General features: G+C 49.8%; 2 protein-coding genes across 2 annotated transcripts; both read right to left on the reverse strand.

The window, feature by feature from the left end:
• Positions 1–65: 65 nt before the first annotated feature.
• A1O9_04295 (uncharacterized protein) lies at positions 66–14,630 on the reverse strand (the record flags this gene model as incomplete). Its single annotated transcript, XM_013406587.1, has 1 exon — positions 66–14,630. The coding sequence occupies one exon, from the start codon at positions 14,628–14,630 to the stop codon at positions 66–68; it is 14,565 nt and encodes a 4,854-aa protein (XP_013262041.1).
• An 839-nt stretch (positions 14,631–15,469) lies between these two features.
• On the reverse strand, positions 15,470–18,675 carry A1O9_04296 (uncharacterized protein; the record flags this gene model as incomplete). Its single annotated transcript, XM_013406588.1, has 4 exons — positions 15,470–16,628; positions 16,683–18,105; positions 18,160–18,369; positions 18,420–18,675. 4 exons carry the CDS (start codon positions 18,673–18,675, stop codon positions 15,470–15,472), a joined length of 3,048 nt encoding a protein of 1,015 aa, XP_013262042.1.
• Positions 18,676–20,733: the final 2,058 nt, after the last annotated feature.

Below are 20,733 nucleotides of genomic sequence, written 5' to 3' on the forward strand. Positions count from 1 at the left end.
TGGATCGAACTTCTTCAACGCAAGCTGGTATTATTATTAATCTAGCCTAAACACCTCGCACTCCCTCAAACCTGCACATCGACCACACTCCCAAACCAGCCCTTGAGGGCCGTGGCAAGGACCCCTGGCAAATCCCTGACATCTCTGACCACAAGATAGTAGGGGAAAGGGAAATCCTCTAGATATCTCTTGGTCCGCACACGCATTTCAGATACAGCACCAGGTCCAGAAGAAGATGCAGGATCCTGTTCGAAGACAGCTTCCTTCAAATCCAGAATACTTTCCTCTCCAGCATCGACGATCACAAAAACAATGATGATTTTCTCTTGCTGCGCTTGCCGGACAAGGCGCGAGATTCCCGCGTGGTCAGAGCAATGCCCATCGCTGAGGATGAGTTGGAGTTGCCACAGATCTTCGCTTGCGGTGTGGCCTTTGACTCTCGCATCGCGAAATAGCTGTATACTCTCTTTGATGAGGTTTTTCACGTTGGTGCCCCTTTGCTGGAAGCTGAAGGATTGAAAGATGTTGACTCCCGAATCTGCCGGGGAGAAAGGTGTGCCAAACGCGTGGGCAACCCGAATGTGTTCTTCGTCGCCGAATCCAACAACGCACATTTCTCCTGCTTCAAGCATACTCAGAGATTTGGTGAGTAAGCTAAGTGTCTCAAACGCGAGTATGTCGGCTCCAGACTCCGCCATTGACTTGCTATCATCGACAGCAACCATGATTTGATAGTTGCGTTTGCTAGGAACGGAACGCCGCATCCATATTTTGTCTCGCTTGTAGCCTGATGCGATGTATGGTATGATTCGCTTGAGATTGAGGCGTTTCCCCGTACGGAAGTCGCCACGGAGCTTGGTTGCTGTAGTAGGAGAGAGTATTAAGCGCAGCTGCTCAGTCAGAACCAACGAGAATTGGTGTGTGGTTGTCGAGCAATGATTCCATAGCTGTGTAGCATCGGCAGATGAGGTAAGAGGGGATGTTGCCCCATGTTCCTGCTGGCCAATATCAAGATGCTCAATGTCTGGGGTTAGGTCTTCCGAAGCTGCATCTGCGTCTTCCTGTTGCGACGAGTACCTATCCCGGTTGTGGTTCACGCTAGGCATGAAAGCACCAGCTTCCCGAACTTCACTTGGTGCCTGCTGGGCTTGTACCCGATTGAATCTGTCTGCAACATTCTCCTGCTCCTCGGGTTCCACGGCGCCATGAATATCAATATCCTCGTCGATTGACATGTTGTCGTCCTCAACCGCCTTACCCTGATCAAGATTCTGAGCCTGTTCAGGAGCTGCTGCTCCAAGCGCTTGTGTCTCAGCATCAATTTCGTTATTGACATGCTCAAAATCCATGTCTGCCATGTCGATATCTTCATCTTTTTCTTTGGGTTGCGTTTCGTCAGATGCGGGTAATATTTCTCGACGCCGATGCCATTGATCGAGCACATCAGCAAGCTTCCGGAGTGACTCAACCTGCTGGCGCTCGATAGTGTCCATATGCCCAGCACCATGTTCGGGAGCACCTTTTCCACTGTTGCCTTGTTCCTCATTCTCTGGAGCTTTGCCCGGCTGGGCTTGTTGAGGATCAATCTGCTTTTCTGATTGATTCACTCCTTGCACATTCTGCTCTTGTTGCAACGTTTCTTGGGGTTCATTCGCTGCTCCAGTTTCGCCGCCGGCACTTTGATCCACTTCATGAGGTACGTCGGCCTCGCGAGTATCTTGTTCATCTGGGCGGTCGTCGTCTGGTTGATCTTCCACGATTTCGTCATCATGAGCAGTACCCTCTCTGTCACCTTCATCGGCTAACTCGTCTTCGTCCTCTTCATCTTCGACTTGCTTATCTTCAGCTTCCACTTGGTTGTCTTCCTGTTGAAGTTCGTCCTTTGAGTCTTCAATATCAGACAAGTCGTTCATGCCATCGTCTGATATGTCGTCGTCCTTTGTCTCCTCACCTCCAGCAAGGTCCAGCTCCTCTGGCAAGTCCAGCGCCTGTTCATCTTCTGGGTGGGGATCCATATTCTGGGCCTCTGGCCGCTCGGCACCCTCACCGTCATCATCTTCCTCTTCTTTATCAATCTCCTCCGCACCATCAGCGCTCTCCAAATCTTCACCTTCCGCCTTCTCCCCGTCTGTTGCAGTCTGGTCCTCTGTCTTACTGCCCTTCGCTTTATCGTTTTTCAGTTCCTTGTCCTGCTCCGACTCCTTCTTCATATCGTCCCACATCTTCTCGTCTACTGCAGATGGGTCAAGGTCATCCACAGACCCTGTTTCTTCATCCATATCATCGCCCTCTTCAGGTTCAGAACGATCGTCATCTTTTTCTTCGTCGGATTTCTGCTCTTCATTATCACCAGTCTCTCCTTTGAGATCATCGTTCCCCATATCAACGGCATCTTCTGCGTTCTCTATTTCTCCATCATTCTTGTCTTGACCTTCTGCTTGAGCAAGCTCAGATAAATCTTCGTCATCTCCAACGTCCTTGCTAATGTCCTCGGCTCCTTCACCCTCCCCAAGGCCAGTTCCACTCTCAAGCTTGCCAGATTGTTCTTCACCGTTAGATGGATCAGAAGGACGACAAAAGCCCTCCCTTGCTAGAGCTGTGAATGACACCGCCAGCTGGATTGCGAGGCGACAAGTTTCTATATGAACGGCGGTTTGTCTCCTTATAAGATCCCCAAGGATTTCAAAGTACTGTTCAATGATCGGTGAAGCGACCAAAAGTAAAGAACTTGCGGCGGCAAGCTCATCAGGGTGCACATATTGTAAGCTCGCGAATATATCGTGAGCGGCGGCAGCTATGATACCAACATGCATTGACTCGTGGGTTTGGAAAGCCGCTCGGTTGGACTTTACAAGCCAATTCGCATCCTCAACCGATGTTGGCATATTTCCTTTTACCACTTGAAGCATCTGGAGAGCAACAAATATCTTGTCCATGAGATCTCGTATTTTTTGGTCGAATTCCTGCAGACTCAACTCCTTCACACCATTCTGTGTAACATCCATCATCTTCGGTACTGCAATGGTCCAAGGAATAAGTTTCTCCAGCAAGAACTCAATGCGCGGCTCTCTGGCCAGCCACTCCTTCAGAAGCAACCCAAAACGATGTAGACTGTCAAAACACTCATCATAGAGAGATTGCGCAGTATGACTGCTTAGTGGTTGAGGAAGCCGAGGAAGCTTTGATCTCAGCTCTCTGAAGAGGCTACTATGGCCCTCCATAGCCGTTATAAGTTCATCGATCTGAAGGTTAGCATGCTTAGCTTGAAAAGCTAAGATCGTAGAAGTGAAAGTCAATATCTCTGAGAACCATGTCAGATGTTGAGTCAGGCGCCTGGCACTGTGGCTGGAATTCGTTGATACCAACAACTCATCTGGTGCGATAAATCCCAATGATCGAAGTTTGGATGAAGCTTTCTGAAGGTTGGTCCAGTCTTTGACTGCAGATCCGAGATGTTGTCTCTGGTTGATGCTGACCAAGAGCAAGCCTTCCAAAAGGCCGAGACCGCGGCTTATCTCGCCCTCAGTAAGGTCATCAGAATGTTCCTTTCTTGCACTCCGTGCGTCAGCCATGACATCTAATAATTCGTGAAACTTCACACACGCAGGATCGTACAGCTCGGACATTGGATCAACGAACACGGATACAAGGACACCGGCTTTCGTCGACTGCTTCTCAAGCTCAGAGACGGGAAGATTTCTTCGGATGCCCATCTGGGCAAGATTCCTGAGCGTTTCTGCGAAAAAGCGCCGCTTTCTTTCCTGTAGATGACGTACCAATGACGAGTTCTCATCTGTGGAATTTGCTGGTGTCTGAGTTCTGAGCTCTTTGATGTTTGAGATCAAATCAATGCGGAAGGCAGCGAGTTCAATATGAGCGTCGAAATCAGATATGGTGGCATGGTAGACACGTTCCATACTCTTGATTGAGCCCAGAGGATTAGTCAATCTCTCAGGTCTGCTACCCCAATCTGGGATGGTTGAAGCGCAAGTCTGGACAGCTGAGGAAATCCGTTCCTGTTGACCAAGTTCGATGATGGGCTTAATGTTTCGAAATTTCTTGACCTCATCAGGAGAGCCATCAGGGTCTGACTTGAGTGTTGTGATGGGCTGGTTGAGAAGGTCACGGTATTTCTTCACAATCCTGAATAATTTCAGATGCGAACGTCGTGCACTATCACGGAGTGCGGTGATGTTGGTATCTTTCCAGCTGGCAAGTTGAATTTGTTCTTTGAGTGCCTTCTCAAGCTCTGCACGTCCCATCTGCAGCGAGTCAGAAATGCTTGGTGTATATCTATCGTAGTGTTCAATAACAGTGGACACAGAGGCGCTAATATCCAAGAGGTGATTTTCATGCTGCGCAGCATCACGGAGCGTTTGGCAAAGAGTATTGAGAAGTGCTAGACGTGATGAATATTGGCCCAGCGTGGCCGTCTTGAGAAACTCTTCCAGAGTTCGCACGAGGTCTTCGCAATAGGTTTGGATACTTTTAACCTCTGTTTGAATTCTGATACTGTTGTAGATGACGGCCTCATAGGCGACGAAGTACCAGGCTTGGGCATTCTCTTCATGCTTCTTCTGTTCTTCGTCGAGGAGCCTTGACCATGATAGAAGCTCTAGTCTCCTCCAGCTGATGATCAGGGTTGTCAATTGATCAATTAGAGGTGCCACAGACCATTCCCGGGCAGCTACACTTTGCCATTGCGTGGCTACCTCAAAGAGTTTTTCCGTCTTCACCAAAAGCTTGGCAACTGGCTCGGAGATATTCAAGTGCAAGATATCATCGCAAGACGTAATAACATCTCCTGGAACAGCATGCTCCGGCCATTGATCTTGTATGTTGTAAAACCTTGCTTGGATCTGTCGTACTAGAATGAAGAGCTTCCGGCTTTCGGCTACATCAAAGTCAACATAGATATTGATGGCATCACTTCTTGCATTTCCGCTAAATTCGGCTGTCTTGTTCTCCATGTGCCACAGAATGGCTGGTAACATGTCGATGAAAGACACAGTACTGACGTTTGCTTGATTGTCTTTGAATTGTCCAAGATATTCGAAAGCGCTTCGGATATAACCACGCATCGCATCATGTTGGTCCATATTTGACACTTTGTACGTCTTTTGGTGAAGCTGTGCTACTCTGATTGCCGTAGCACGAGGGTCGTAGATCTTGGCGTTGCCCTCGGTCTCCACAGGAGGCTCATGATAATCTGGGAACAGCTGGCGGAGCTCTCGATCATCTAGTTCCTGAGCCATTTCATCATCGCCTCGATATGAGTAGTATCGGGATTGAGCAGCAGCCTCAAGCTGGTCTTGTGAAAGGCGTATTTTCCATTCAGTGTAGAAGGTGTCGAGGACGCAAATGAACATTTGGAGGGGTTCGACATTCCTGACACTTCTTTCCATTTGCGCTAATATCGTCGATAATGCATTGTGTTCGAGCCAATGAAGTTTCAGGGGTGCAGTGGCCGCTGATATCTCAATTCCTTCCCAAAGCTGCACTTTCTCCGGCGAAAAGGATAGGAGAGGTGTATGGGTGATAATCTCATGAGTGGTGCCAGCCTTGCCAAGCCTTTCGTCTTTATGTGTGTCAATTTCCAGCCCAAGCAAAAGACATTTTGCGAACCATGTGATGGGCTTCACAAAATCATCATATGCCCTGTGGGCTTTCTCCAGGCGGTCTACGATTGACCACATATTCACCTTCAACTGCTGGTTTGACCCTCGCTCATGAAGACCGGATGCACTCAAGTCTTTCAGAAGTAATTGTGCGAGTCTCGCAAAGAGTTCCTGAAGTCTGGCAAGTTCAGAACTTTTTGGTCGAAAGATTTGAGGAGCTGTTGGAGCACTTTCCAGGTTGTCGAGTTCCTTTTCCAAAATTCGGATAACAAGACTTGTTGCTTGACCCATATTCTGTTTGTGGAATTGTCTTTGCCCATCAATTCTTGCTGTGAGCTCGCTCGCTCTCCTATCGTGGAATTGAACCAAGAGACTCGAGTAAGTTGCTGGGTCAAACACTCGTTGAGGTACCATCAATATCAGCCCAGCAATTGACACGTGTATCAGAGAAGCTCGTACTTGCTCAAGCCGAATGCCCTGTTCAGCATTCAAAAGCATCACAGCCGGATGAATATGATCCAGATATTGCTTTTCAAAGCTCCTATTTCCATCTTTGCCCAGCACGACACAATCACTCGCGAGCTTACTGAGTTGCGACAAACCGAAAGCTCCCTGCTCCAAGAAGCATGCTTGCGCTTCTGCGGTAAGTAAATCTTGATGTGCAAGCATTATTGCTGTCACGATAGCCCGCAAATTCTCGATAATCAGAGACAGGCTGTCTTTCAATACAGGCGTGTGAGAAGCGATTGCTTTTATCAACTGAGCAGCCTCTTCGGTTGCGTGTTCTAGTAATCCCAAAGGCTGATGATATATATTGGTCAATTGTGTGAGGAGTTGCAAACCGATAGACGCTTGGCTAGAAAGTAGAGAGGCTCTCATTGAAGCAAGCTGGCTCAAATGCTTGCATTGCAAAAGTTGGTTGCCCAAGGGCGGCAAGTGCGTTTGAGCTATAGGACTGAAAGGCACCATAGCTCTCATTTCGTCAGCAGTGATAAGTCTCGTATCCGAGCTCATAATTTGGTAAATGTAGTCGAAAGCTTGCTCAAATTTGCCTCGAATTGGGAAGCCTCGATGCGCCTGTTGCTCAATCCCCTTGACTGCGTCTCCGAGAGCTACAAGATCCGCTTCAGGCTGCTCGGAATCCAGAATGGATACGTATGTTTGAAGAAGCCTCGATCTTAGGACAGAAAGCTGAGCCCTAGAGAGTTCCAAATTGCGGCATGCCCCATCGAATCGTGTGATCAGATCCTCCAGAGTCAATTGTGCTGAAAGTTGGGAAGCCGTAGCTGCGACCATCGGTCTGAACGATTTCCACATGGTTTGCAAAGAAAATCCCGTCCGGAGTTCCAAACGGTTGTGCTTCAACAATAATTCAAGCCCTTCGCCAAACAACGATGCCAACTGCCGCAACGATGAAGTACTGACATGAGCTTGTAAGCTCTTTCCAATATCAAGCCCCATTTGCAAGTGGCCATAAAATTGAGAGTAGTCCAGGAATTTTGTGCTGAACAGATCCATCAAGCACTCGACGAAACCCAAAATGCGTTCCACAGATTCAACCAGTGTCACATCAGCCTGACCCTTCAGGCCACCGTCGAGCGCCCTCTGCAAAGTGAGCATTAAGAAATGTGCAAACGGCCCTACTGCAGGTGTGGGATGTGGGGTATTCGTGTCTGTGACTGTCAATGATTTTTCAAAAAGAGTCAGATCTTTGGCAGGAAAAGCTTGTGCGTGGCTCTGAGCGAGGCTCAGTTTTGTTGCAATGATTGTCTTGCGTCTGACCATGAACCAGGTTCGCGTAATCAGCTCTGCGGAGGGAAGTCCTTTCTGTGAGCCGACTAGGGCGGTCCAAGGCTCATTCATTGTAAGTAGTTGAGGCAAAAAGCTCCCAGTGGGAGCAGATTCCATGTCAAATATGTTGCACACATTTTCAGAGTTGTTAGAGTATGTCATGCACCACAAATCCGTGCAAAGTTGTTTGTTTTCTTCAAGGCCTGGTAAGTGGACGGTTTCAGAAGCCGTCAGGGCGGCTTCTGAAACCGAAAGATTGTCAATGGTGGCTTCAATAACCCTTGGTGAGGAACCCGAATTGACACTACTAAAGAAATACCTGAGGCGGTGACACGCAGCGGCGTATGGATACTGAATTAGCGAGGGATTTCCAACTTCTTGGGCTTCATTTGGCAGAGATACCTCAAGCGATCGATTTCGCATTGCTCGCGACAATTCTCCAAAGCGAGGGTCCACTGTCATGAAGATCCTGAAGTTCTTGTGTGGCTTGACAACCCGTCCACCCTTGGCGCCTCCGTGCTGCTCACTTATGGTCAAACAGCCATCAGGTTCTAGAAGTGAATTCAATCTGTCAAGTACAGAAGGATTACACAGGTTTGCGTTGTCGAGAACGAGCCACGAACCATTCTTGAGAGCATCAACAAGGATGCCATCATTCCAGACAAACTGAGACTTAGACTTAGTGTTGCCACTAAACATGAGAAAGTCTGAGAACTCTTTCTCAATCTCCGTGAAATGGGGTGATACTGAAGTCAGGGTAGACAAAGCAGAGAGAAGATCACTATCCCGCAGACTCGGAGATTGAAAGGTTGCCCATAATGTGAGAAATTTGGCCGCCGCATTTCCCACCTCACTGTTCGCAGCGTGCGCGATATGGGCTCGCAACGTGGCTTCAGTCTTCCTCAGGATTTCGACCACACCACGGCGAGGATCGTATTGCTCGAACCCACCTATGAGATCCATTGTGTCAACGTCTGCATTCATGGAAAACTCCGCGAGGTTGGCCCCAGCATATGCTGCAATGGAACGGATAAGGGATGTTTTACCAGAGCCTACGGGCCCTGTTATAATGAGTGGCCAATTATGATTAATTGCCGTGATCATGGACTTCGCCGCGGGAAGAAGGGCACTTGGTATCGTTGAGTGTATTCCTGTGGTGTGTTGGAATACATCATCTCTCTGTAAAAAGGCCGTCCCAATCTGCAAGACATTGGTTGAGATATTCGTGTAGAAGCTCTCTGAAGCAATACTGGATGGCATCTGCTGGCAGATTTCAGAACAAAGTGTCTTCTGGGCCGGAGTCCGAAATCGTGCCGCGACAACAGAGCCAAAATGAGAGAGTGGATCAAGTGTGGGCTGTTCCACACATAGTTGCAGCCAGCGATTGGTATCTCGAAGGTTCATCTCCCAAGGTGCGCCGTGGTTGAAACTCGCTACTCTAGAGACGGCAGCCTCAGTCTTTGCAATCGTTGCTATGATGGTCTCGAGATCATGGGTTGATATTTCAGGGAATTTCCGTTGACAAATGCAGAGCAAGTCTTCCGGTGTAAAAGAATCAGCGTAGACGACAGTGAATCGGTTCACGAAAGATGCTGGAAGCCCTTTCCGTCCACCGCCTTGATGATGTGGGTTTTGTGCTGCAAATAGTGTGAATTCGGGATGGCAGGTGAAAGATTTATCCAGTTCGGCGATGTAGGCTTCTTGTCGATGGTCCAAGCAAGCGTTGAGCCCTTCCAGAACTGACTGTGAAGCCAAATTCATTTCATCAAGAAGGACCCAGCCTCCCAATTGCATCGCGTCCAGCAATGGACCATTGCGCCATGAAAATCTGCCCATTTCTTCGTCCTCAGATGGAGCGTCCGCTCCAAACAGGTCCATAAGGTCTGTTTGATCAGAGAGGTTGATGCGAGTGAATGATTTACCAGAGGCCTGTGCCAGAGCAGTAAAAATAGCAGTCTTGCCAACACCAGGGCTCCCTTCCAATAATATTGGTCTGCTCATCTGCAATGCGCGTACAATCCTCATCGTATTTTGTAGCGTGGTGGGCGCGTTGAATACAAGATTAGGGGTGGATTTGCTAGAGTCGATGTTCCTAGGAATAGAGAATGAGCCAACATGGAGCACTTGGTCGCCAGCGCTCAACACAGGGGTATCTCTGTAGACTTTGTTAACGTCAATCTCCACCAGGGATTGCAAGTGTTGAAGACACTTGACTCTCGATACGTTCAGATCGCTCGAGTTGATTGAAGTCATACCCGCGGGGTTGGCGCCGATTGAATCGATGTAAACCATGAAAGCTCCATGCACGAGAGCAAGTTCCTCGCCTATACCAGCTGCACCGTTGACGAAAACTGCCCATGCAAGCAAGTCTCGCAAGGGAATGACCGTGGAACTGGTGTTGTGAAACATACCTCGAAACCATAGGGCAAATTTCAGCATGACCACGGCAAAGTGCTTCACATCTGGGCTGAGTTTATTCTCAACAACAGGCAGGATATCTGCTTCTTGTGAAAGCGGAGGAACCCAAATCTCAGTGAGCCGGTTGCGAAGCGCAGCTGAAAGCTCTCTTTTTCCATAGTCGCCGCCAGGGTTCATGGTCGCTAAAAATTGGAACGATGGATGGGCGATGACAAAATTGTCGACTGAGCCTTTCTCCGCTAGTAATATGCTACGAGACGGCTCAAGAACGCTGTTCAAGCGCTCCAGAACAGAATCGTCAGCAAGAGATATTTCATCAAGCAAAAAGTGCTCGCCCGTTTTCATAGACCGAACGAGGCTTCCATCACCCCAGGCGAAAAGTGATTGATACGCTCCGAGACTCGTACGAAGCCGTTCCACAGCTTCTTGATCATAATTGGACTTCGGTAAATTTGCGAATCGAGCTGCAATGTCATCAACCGCAAGGGATTTTTGGTCAAGCTCATGCTCCTCGGATGCAACTAATGACGCCCAATTGTTGCAGACAAGCTCTGCAAGCTCGGATCGATTGCGTATGGGCCGTTGCGAGCCTATGAGGTCGCCTGTTTCGGTGTTTGAGTGTGCATTGTAAATGTTGAGAGGCCGGCGAAAGGCTTCGGCAATGACCTGGCAGATCTGGGTCTTCCCGCAGCCTGTTTCACCAACCAGAAGGACAGGCTCGTTGTTTTTCAACGCCTCAGAAACTAGCACGAACAATCTTCTCATTGCCGACGTCCAGACGATTGTCCCAACAGATTGAACTGAAGAAGGTACGGCAGACAAACTGTAGAGGACGTCCTCATCGATGACAACCTTCATTGTCTCTTCGATTGTCTTTTTGACGATGTTCCTCTCCGCTGCATCTCGAACCCGCTCAGCCAACAGCATGAAGCCATGACAGGCCAATTTCTGCCGATCATCAGCTGGTCTCGCCGCCCACCTGAAGAGGTCGCGCAAAGTAGCAAAGCTATTGCGCTGCTCAAACAGTCTAGATGACTGTCTTTGGAGTGAGAGTTTTTTGTACACTGCTACAATTTGAGAACAGTATGACGGTGGCAGTTGAGCTCGCTCTCGAAGTATCGTTTCAAGCTCATCCTCAGGTATATCGTCGAAGTGAAGTTCCAGAAAACGGTTTCTGAAGGCACGAGACAGTCGCTTGCGGCCTCCATAGAGGCCAGCAGGATTTTGGGTAGCAAAAAGCATGAAATTAGGATGTGGGTGAACCAGCTCCTGTGTTTCTGGAATGAGAAGCTCTCTGTTGTCATCGAGAAGGCGATTCAAGGCTTCAAGAACATCACTTGGAGCCAGGTTCAATTCATCAAGAACAATCCAGTGGCCTTGACGGAGTGCATCCACTAGGACGCCTTCACGATACTGTAGTTTTCCATCAGTACCGGACACATAGCTCCCAAGATATTCTTGCAGGTCTGTGTGCTCGTGATTGTTGATTCTCATGAACTTGTTGCCAGATAATTTGCAAAGGTATTCCACCATACTGGTTTTACCTGCCGATGTTGGTCCTTGCAACAGAATTGGAAAGCTTCTCATTGACGCTGCTCGTGCCAGATTGAGTAGATTGCGTTCGACAGAGGGCGTTCGGATGTAGTGTGGTTGAAAGTCGGGGCTTATTGGGCCTTTCTTGACCAAGTGATGTCGGAATGCAACAAATTCCTCGCCACCAGGAGGGAACTTTGGCTGCTGATTGAAGAAGGATTTCCTATTCTTCACATTGGACAATAGGTGCTGCTCCAAAAAGTCCGAAGACAATGCTTCGGACGCCCTACTGAGCACTGTAAAGAAGCTCATTGCAAAGCCTTCGTACATGGCACGTCTCAGGCTGTGACTAGGGCTGTGTTTCTGTATATACATCAAGCATCGAACCAAAGATCGTATACTGAAATGAGGAATTTCTCCTGCGCCATCAGTGAGGCGGTGCTCTTGGTTGAGTCCTTTGAGGGCAATATAAGCGCGTGCGAGATCAAGAGCTGCTCTCTTGTCGACATCAAGAAGCGGCCCTAGATAGATTTGGACGATTTTCGTAAGATCTTCTAAATTGCTATCACCTGAATGGACAAAGATTTCGGCAAACCTCGACCGCAAGGCCAACGACAAATCTTTCTTTCCAGTATCTGTAGCCGGATTCATCGCTGCGAAAACTCTAAAGTTAGGGTTTGCAGTCACGGACTCGATCTTCCCAGATTCAGCAAGAAGGAGGGACGGCTTTTCATCGTCTCCGTTGTGTAGCAAGCTTATGATAGCATCGAGAGTGTCAGGCGAAGCCAGGTTGATCTCATCAAGGAGCAACCACTCCCCATCGCGTACAGCTTGAACAAGTCTCCCTTCAACAAAGGAGAATATTTGATTTTTATCGCTTCGTTCGATCTGTGCTTGTATCTGCAGGAAGTTTTCAGAGAAACTGCTCCATCTACTCCTGAGATCGTCATATTTTGGGTTCGCTAATTTTCGCTTCTTGTTGGCATGTATGGACCCTTCTGGCGTCGATGGCTCGGATGATGACCTTAAAGACTCAGAAGCTAGCTGAATTGCTTCGCGCCAGAGAGTTGAGAGCCGCAGCCAATTCTGCTTAGCAACAGCTTTTGAGATAGCCAGCTGAAACTTTTCATTTCTCTTGGTAGAGAACGTATCCTCGAACAGTGCGTTAAACTTGTCGACCAGAGGCAGGATCAAGGATCTGGTAGTGACTGGTTTTAGTCCTCCTAGCAAATCGCTGGCCTCGCTCTGCTGCGAGAGATTGACCACGGTGAGCTTTTGACCAACCAAACTGGCGATGTGCTGGACGAGCGAAGTCTTACCAACACCTGTCTCGCCCACCAGAAGGCAAGGCTCCGAATGGCTTACACTGGCTGAGATGCGATCTAATGCCCTCTGTGCAGAGGCAGTGAGTGCGAAAGAATGATTGCGAACTTGGGTTCGACCCCCGACAACCTTTTTCAGGGCGTTCCGGCCGACAATCAAGATTTCACTTGCTTTAGAGCTTGTTATTGAAACCTCTTCCAATAGTGAATGCTGCATCTGTTGTGGGGATATATCCATTTCCTGGGCCACACATGAGGCGACCATATCGTGAAGCAATTCATCATTGAGGTATCCAGCATAAATGTCTACTGCATCTTTGAATATATCCACCTTCAGGCGTTGTGGAATAGATGCTGATGCTGATGCTGATGCCGCTCTTGGGCTGTGAGAAGCCAGCCTGCGCACAACTCTACGCGACCACACAAGGAGGTCTCGAAGTGACGGTTTGCGACTTTGTAGAGCTTTAAGACGAGGTTCATCTTCATACATGCGACAGACATGCTGATGCACTCGCAATATAGTTGGGATGAAAGATTCGGCTTCCGGGTGACGCGCATGAAGCAGTGACTCGATTTCTGCGGGTTCATAGGTAGCAGTCTCGATGGTGTTCCACAGTCTTGGGTTGAACAGCCAGGAGTACCGACTATTAGGGGTCCGACGTCGGCCTCCACTAGTTCTCATCGTAGCCAGAATGTGAAATCCCTCCGCGGGTATGATCCTTTCTTTTCGACCAACGATGAAGAGCTCGCCTGACTCAAGGATAGGGCGGAGAACACCCATGACTTCAGCAGGCGCCCGGTCGATGTCTTCAATCAATACCCATCTTCCTTGCTGCATAGCTTTTGTCAAAACACCAGGCCTCCAAGAAAAGGTTTCGCCGTCGGCAGATGATGTGTACAGTCCTAGAAGACTTTTCGCATCCGTCTGCTCATTGAGGTGCAACGTAATCATTGTCGATAATTTGTTCAATAATCGAGCCGCTTCACGAACGAGGGAGGTTTTGCCTGAGCCTGCCTCGCCGGTGAGAAGAAGGGGCGTTTTTTGGAGTAGGTATTTGCCAACTTGAGATAAGTTACGTCTTGAGGTCGGAGTTTGGACGAAGGTTGACATTGGAATCTCTAGCTCTCCCATTCGTGGTACTAAGACCCCTCCAACACTGGCGGTATTCGGAGAAGTAGTGCTTAAAGTGATGCTCGTGGCAGCAGATGTTGCATGATCATTCTGCCACCGTTCCTGGATGTGAGAGATGGCTCCATCTAGATCTCTCCATCTTTTCTCCTCCCACAGTTTCAGCACTCGAAAATCAATGGTGCGTCCTTCCCAAGGGCCTAATATAGCATCGGTGCCAACATACTGCCCGACCAATTTCTCTGAGAAAGCGTCTGCAAAATGCATGTATAGACATAGACATTGAACGGAAACATACCTCACCGACAGTGAGGCGTGATTCAGCAGTAGTGAAAAGAATGATGGGCCCACGGCTGGTGAGAGTACGTCTCGGTCGTGTGACAGAAGGCGAAACAGCGCAATCAGAAGTAATGACAAATCTTCGTCTTCGACGGGTAAGACCTCACCGCCTGCCGTTTCGAAGAGTGTTTTCAACTGCTTTGCCTCCAGTGTAGTTTGGACATGATGTTTGAGGTAAGCGGCGACGGGCAAGAGGCGTGCGAGGGTTGCCAATGTTAGAATCTCCTCGTGCAAATTGCTGCCCAATTTGGCAGGTGCTGTCCATCTCGCTGCTAACTCTGGAAGGAGGGGCGTGTAGAGTGGTGATAGCACATCTGAGTACTGTGGCAGCTTGGTGGCCTGAGCGAGATGGCTGAAATATTGCGATCCAGTTGATCGAACAATTTGTGATCGGATTTCGGTCGGGAGCACTTTGAGAAAAGACGTCGAGTCTTCCAATTGCGCATTTGCCCATGAGCAGTACACTGCTATGTCTTCCATGGTCTGGTGCAAATGCTGGACAGTGATACTGTCTTCTTGTGAAATGTCCACGACCCGTGCTTGGGTCTGTACAACAGTTCTTGCTAGCAGAATGATATTTGCCTTTGAATCTTTTCCTTGGCATAAAATAAAATAAAGTTCGTTGGCCCAAAAGGGGATAGTGGATCGGTACTTGCCACACCGACCATGATCAGGCTGGAATATCACTTGTATTAGTCATACAACAAGGCTGTCAACTCGCAGGGAAGGGGCTGATGTAGGCGGTGATCCATCGGCCACGAGAGACAAGTCACACTTCTGAGGTGGATCTGGCTTTTACGATCTCTGTAATGAAACCATGGCCCACGTGGTGACTGTGGCAGGTTGCACTATATCTGAAGTGGTCCGCATCTTCATGCAATCTCTGAGAAAACCATGTACATCACGATTGTACAAAACCCGTTGTTCCTGGTAAAAGTCACGGGAACAAAGAATGATGCATATTGCAAGTCACGGATGCCGCGTTTCATGGGATATACAGGAGGACACGTAATCTATTGTGAATGTCTACATAAAAAACAACAGCCCAGCGGGCTGACAGTCGCTGCATCCGCTTCGCTTTCTGGAACAAGGAGGGTATCCCAACACACATAAAAACCTGCTGTAGGCCGCCCCAGTCGACTATCACTGACTAGTCATCGTTGTGACAGAAACCTCTTAGAGTGACATTCCATTTTTGACAAGATACATCGTCTGCTCGCTGAAGCAGAATCGAAGCAGCACACAAACCGAAAGGGTGGGCAGGAGATAGCTTATAACTTTGTACATGGAAAAAATATCAGTTGTATCATAGCACTTCATTACTCTTCAGTCAGAGAGTCATCGCCAACTTCTCTCCATTCCCTGGAGTGCTCCGTAAGTCGCTTTATACCGGCAACACGCTCTGCCCAGATGGACTCGGAGGCCGATCGGAAAGTGTAGGCTCGCTGAGATGATATGACGCCGATTGCCTGTAGAACGGCTTTGCGAGAGTCGCGGGAGAAGACCGCTGGATGATTAATCCATTCCAGACTCGACTCGATATCGGCATCGAGGGCGTGCATCGTATTATGGTCGACTCCGGTTGTTCGTGGAATTGGGGTGCTCGCATCTGAATGAGGGCTTTGGTCACGTGCATGGTCTGGTGTCTCAGCTCTTGGGCTTGTGGACTTAGCTGGGGGGGTGTGCCTCTTGCTGGTGGCACCGGCAGGGAGAGGAGGAAGTCCCCCCTTCCCCAAGCCTTTAAGGATTGTCCTCGTCTCATTCAGCAGATGATGTGCACGTTCATGTTGGCCTCGTGCAACCAAGGTCAATGCTCTGCTCAACATATCCGAAGTTAATAGTTCCATCCGTCGTTGGACAATATGTGGATGCGGAGGAATGGGTGGCGTTGGAGGCCGTCCGTTCTGCCGGGAACGAGGATTCGCGGGGAGCATTGTGATGGCAAGCAAGGAAGGACGCGGGAGCTGCATGATGGAGCCGTCACGGAGAAGATCCCCAAAAGCTAAGTCGGCCTGAAGGAGAGGTAATTCCTCTACACTCTGCACACGCTGGTCCTCATTGTCCAGCGAACCTCCAAGCGCCTCAAGCCCTGATACGATCGACTCCCAGGGGTCTTGCGGAGCTGGTTCCTGGGTTCCGGTGTCTGGGTCGATCACAAGCTGCACGAGGATATCTCGTTTGTCGCCAAAATGCAAATCTCCCAAGGTGGCTTCAGCATCTCTTCCTGTGGCCCTCTTGGTAGTTTGCAGAGCACCATTTATCTTGACGAATTTGGCAGGGGAGCCTTCAGGGAGCTTCAATTTAAGCTTCACATTTTGGTGTGATATTGTCTGAAGAGCTCCCAATACACCGGCGGCACACTCGCGGAGCATCATCCAGTCCTTGACGTAGAGATAGGAGGCCTTGGTGCGGCTGGATAATTCAATCATACTGTCAGGCTTGTGCGTGAGGCCGAGGCCAAATGAATAGATGCCAACTCTGTGACACACTCGTTAGCTAATAATCGCCGCATGCACGCTCACCGTGACTTACTTGGCAGCTTCAGCTCTTTGAACCACAAAGTCCACGCTATCGCTTTCAGAAGTTGAAGAGTCGCTAATCAGGAGAATCGTGGAGATTGGGTTTTCAGCCTTTCGCTGCATCAAAAGATCCATCGCCATGTTCGCCCCATCGACGACGTCTGCTCTAAGGCTTTTTTGTCCAACAGGTCGGATGGAGTTGAGCACCTTGTTCCAGCCGGGCCAGGTCTTTGTGGTCATTCCGACGACAGGTACACCGCCTCCACTTGAGCCAAATGTGACGAGTCCCATCCTGTCACGATCTCCCAAGTTGTTGACTAGGAAGCGTAATGTATCTTTTAACAAGGTGATTTTGAGGCCTTGCATAGAGGAAGACACGGGTATAACAATAACAACGTCAACTGGGACGTGCAACGAGGGGGGAATCCTTCGATCATTGGCCAGCTTGTGCGTCGAATACTCAGTTGCGGCAGTAGTGGCAGACTTTGGTCCACCATACGAAGAAGCAACAGAGGGGACCCTTCGAACAACACGATTTTGTCGACCATATTCTTCTTCATCGGTGCCAGAGGTGTCTTGCTCATAGTCCATGTTGTAGCGAGGGGAATCATCGACGGAATGCAAGTCTCGCAGCGATCTTTGCCACCGTTCGAGGTGAGTCCTCTCTGCAAACAAGAGGTGGAAGGTTGGTAATTCGGCCACCGAAAGGTTCAATGTCAAAATTGACTCATCAGGTGACGCGTGAACTTGTTTGAGATGTTTCTTGATGAGGATGGAACCCTTCAAGGTACACCGAGTTAGCTTACGGCCTGAGTGGCTGATCAAGGGTGGTTGTGCATTCTTCTTCTCCTTCACACAGATCAGCATCTCCCCAAACAGATAACATTCAAGCTCCTGCCATGAGTGCCGATCCTTGCCCACTCTGATAGTACCGTGTAATCGAAGGTTCCCAAATCTCTGGAACTCCAGTCCATGCCAATTGTCCACACGGATGCGTAGCTCTTCGGTAATTTCCTCCAGAACTTCGGGTGATTCATAAGGCGTGAACGGTGGTTGTTCGGATCGGGTCGATTTGGTCGGCATGCTGATGGCTGAATCCGGAAGCGCAGGGACCGGGGGTGTGCTCTGGGCGTCATCAAACTGTGCTTGCCATTTGCCTTCAGGAACTTCAATTGTTACCAGACACGTAAGAGTTTGTTGTTGTCGAGATCTCGTCAATGTTGGATACTCGCTCCGCACAGTGACAATAGGAGAGGGGATGGATTGTTTGTTGTCTTTGATAGGCGCTCCACGAACACTTGTCTCCATTGCATGGAGATCATAGTCATGTTTCCGGGACTGGGTATGATCGTTGGCGAATTCACTCGAAGCATTGCCCCCACTGTCTGTACGAGCATGGGAGTGCTGTGGACCATGAATAGAACCCTGTTGAGAGGCTTGTAGGATAGATCCGTGTTGAGAAGGCTGTAGTGATGGCTGTGCAGCATGACCGATTCCGAGGCGCTCTATCCTCATTCGTTGGCTGTCTCGACTATCTCGGTTGGAGTTTTCACGGCTATGTCGGTTGACCATCTCCCCACGAGCACTGCCAGCATCGTCCTGCATAGTTTGTCGATCCCATGGCATGGGGGTGTTTGCTGAGCTCCTCGGGGAATTGACATCTTTCTGTGCAACAGCCCTCACCATGTTACTCAATTTACCTGTGACGATTAGTTTGGCATAGGGAGAAGGGAGAGAAGAGTAGACGTACTGAGGTCCAAAATGCTTCCTCCACGGAAAGAATCCAAGCTGAGGGGGGCATCGCAGGTCGGGCAGTATTGAGAATCCGAGTCACGGATATATTCGTAAAAGCATGCTTCGTGAGCGACATGACCGCAAGAAAACTGGAGGACTCTTTCGCCTCTCAAGGTATGCTCCAGGAGCTCTTCACATGCGGCGCACTCGCCGCCAACAAAGGTCCTATCTCGGCGTGAACGAGCGCGGTCGGAGTCGAGCATGCCAGCCATAGGGTGTCCAGCGCCCGGGACACTGGCGGTGGGCGATGCGGGGACTCGTTGATCTCTCGTTCGGGGGCGGTGATCGTTGGGAGTATGCGGTCTCCCCAGCGTTCCAGACGAGATGCTGGATTGCTTGAAATTCTGAGAGGTGCCGCCGCTGCTGGACGAAGGCCCGCTGCGATGATTATAGGCGTCGTGTCTTGCCCGCGAAGGCTGGTCTGCATAAGGCAACAACATGTGTCAGTTTTGTCTTGGGTGCAACTCTTTCTTGAACAAAACACCTCCTCTTGCCCTTTGAGAATGCGCGAAACCTCAATTCTTTGTGGTGAAGAAGGTCTTACACTGCGCGGGTCTGCTGGGTTCTTGATTCGCAGCAGCCCTTTGACGAGAGCGAGGACGATTGAGTAGGCCCAACTCGTAAAGGTTTTCCGTAGTCTCTCTCGTCACCTCGTCGTGAGAAAAGGATCGGTTGTGTTTGGGCATGGAAAGAGGTGCCTGGGGAGCAGTGCTCTTAGTTCGAATAGCGTCCAAGCAATTTCATCAGACCAAAGGGTTAGGGAAGATCCTGCACTGAGAATGGATCAAGGAGTCGTGAAAACCACGTGGAGAGGGTCCAGTGCTCTTTGTTGCAGTGGGTTCACGGAAGAGACGGGGCATGTAAGATCAACGAGCAGATGGGAGAGGTTACAGCTGTTTTGCTTTCCCTGACCCGGACAGGTGCTTTGGTCGGACGGTGGGCTTGTGGGTGGCCGTTCAGTATCAGACTTTCTGGCCGGTTCGAGGTTTAGCTGGGCAGAGAAAGACAGGCAAATTTGTGCGTGCAGTAGCAGGAGTATTGGCGTGAGCTAGTTAGCTTCTGCTTCAAGGACCTGGGGACTAGGAGCGTGTCAGTGGGGATGCTGGGATGGGAGGGCATGGGGATCCATCTTCTTTAACCTTTCCATTTCCGTCTCCCACGAGTGTGCGAGGTCTCGCTTTGGCACTTGTTCAGGGTCGAGGGCACGCATCGCAAGGTCGCTTACGACCAGCGCTGCGGGTGCGTGCCATGGCGCAAGACCCGATGGGTCTGAGGCTTTCGATCCCGGCGACTCGCAAGTGCAGCGGACAGGAGGAATCACAGATGCCGGTGGGGATAGAGATCAGGATGGACCTGGATAGAATTTCGCAGGCAGATGGGCGCAGATGGAGACCAGGGTGGAGTGATGGTGTTGCACTCGTCGCCTGGCGCCACCAGACCAAGCCAGCTGGGGGAAAGGCGGGAAGCCGGGCGTGTTAGGCTCCGCTTAGGCACCTAAGTGGCTTTAGAGGCAGCGAAGAGTCACCTAAGTGCCGAATTGCAGGGACACCATACCCAAACAACGGGAAGCTAGGGCTGCCTAGGCCTAGCCTCGTTCTCCGGCTGCTGCCCATTCAGAGCACGGCCACCTTTGCAGACTGAGGTGGAAAGGTGGTTGTAGGCAGTCAAAGGGATGATCAGCAGCCACCATCACCACTCGCGGTATAGCTGCTATAAGCATGTCAATGCACGGAAGCAGCTCGTTAAGTAAAGCGCCATCACCTCGCTGTGAGGGATGACCGTGCCAAGTTCTGGCATCATAACCAGCCTGGCGGCCATGTGGGACGAGTGCGGCGTCGAGTGTCAACTTGTCAATTGTCTGCATTCAGGCCCTCAACGTCACGCTAGAACCTGTCATCTCGATTGTGTCGATTGGGTCGATTGTGCTGATTGTGTATCTAAACTCAACCTCGGACCAAGTAGTGACTACTGCCATCTTTCGGCACAATTGGAAAAGCATTGATCACATTTGGGTACCGTTCACGGAGTACCTTGATGGAAGCATGGGTGACGTGTGACGGAAACTGATTCGCATACCATACCACCTATGTTTAGGAACCGATGATCATCGAACAACTTAGCTTGATTCATCTGGAATTGGCGGAGCAAGGTGCCAGGTCCTGGGTGTACCTGGAGGCTAAGAGGCACCCGTTCGGATACGGGAACCCTGCAATGTGTTAGGGATAGCATTCATGCTTGGTTCATTGGTAGGGGAGCAACGGTTCCAAAGG

The sequence above is a fragment of the Exophiala aquamarina genome (genome assembly GCF_000709125.1).
Source record: "Exophiala aquamarina CBS 119918 chromosome Unknown aczIA-supercont1.3, whole genome shotgun sequence".
NCBI classification, from domain to species: Eukaryota; Fungi; Ascomycota; class Eurotiomycetes; order Chaetothyriales; family Herpotrichiellaceae; genus Exophiala; species Exophiala aquamarina.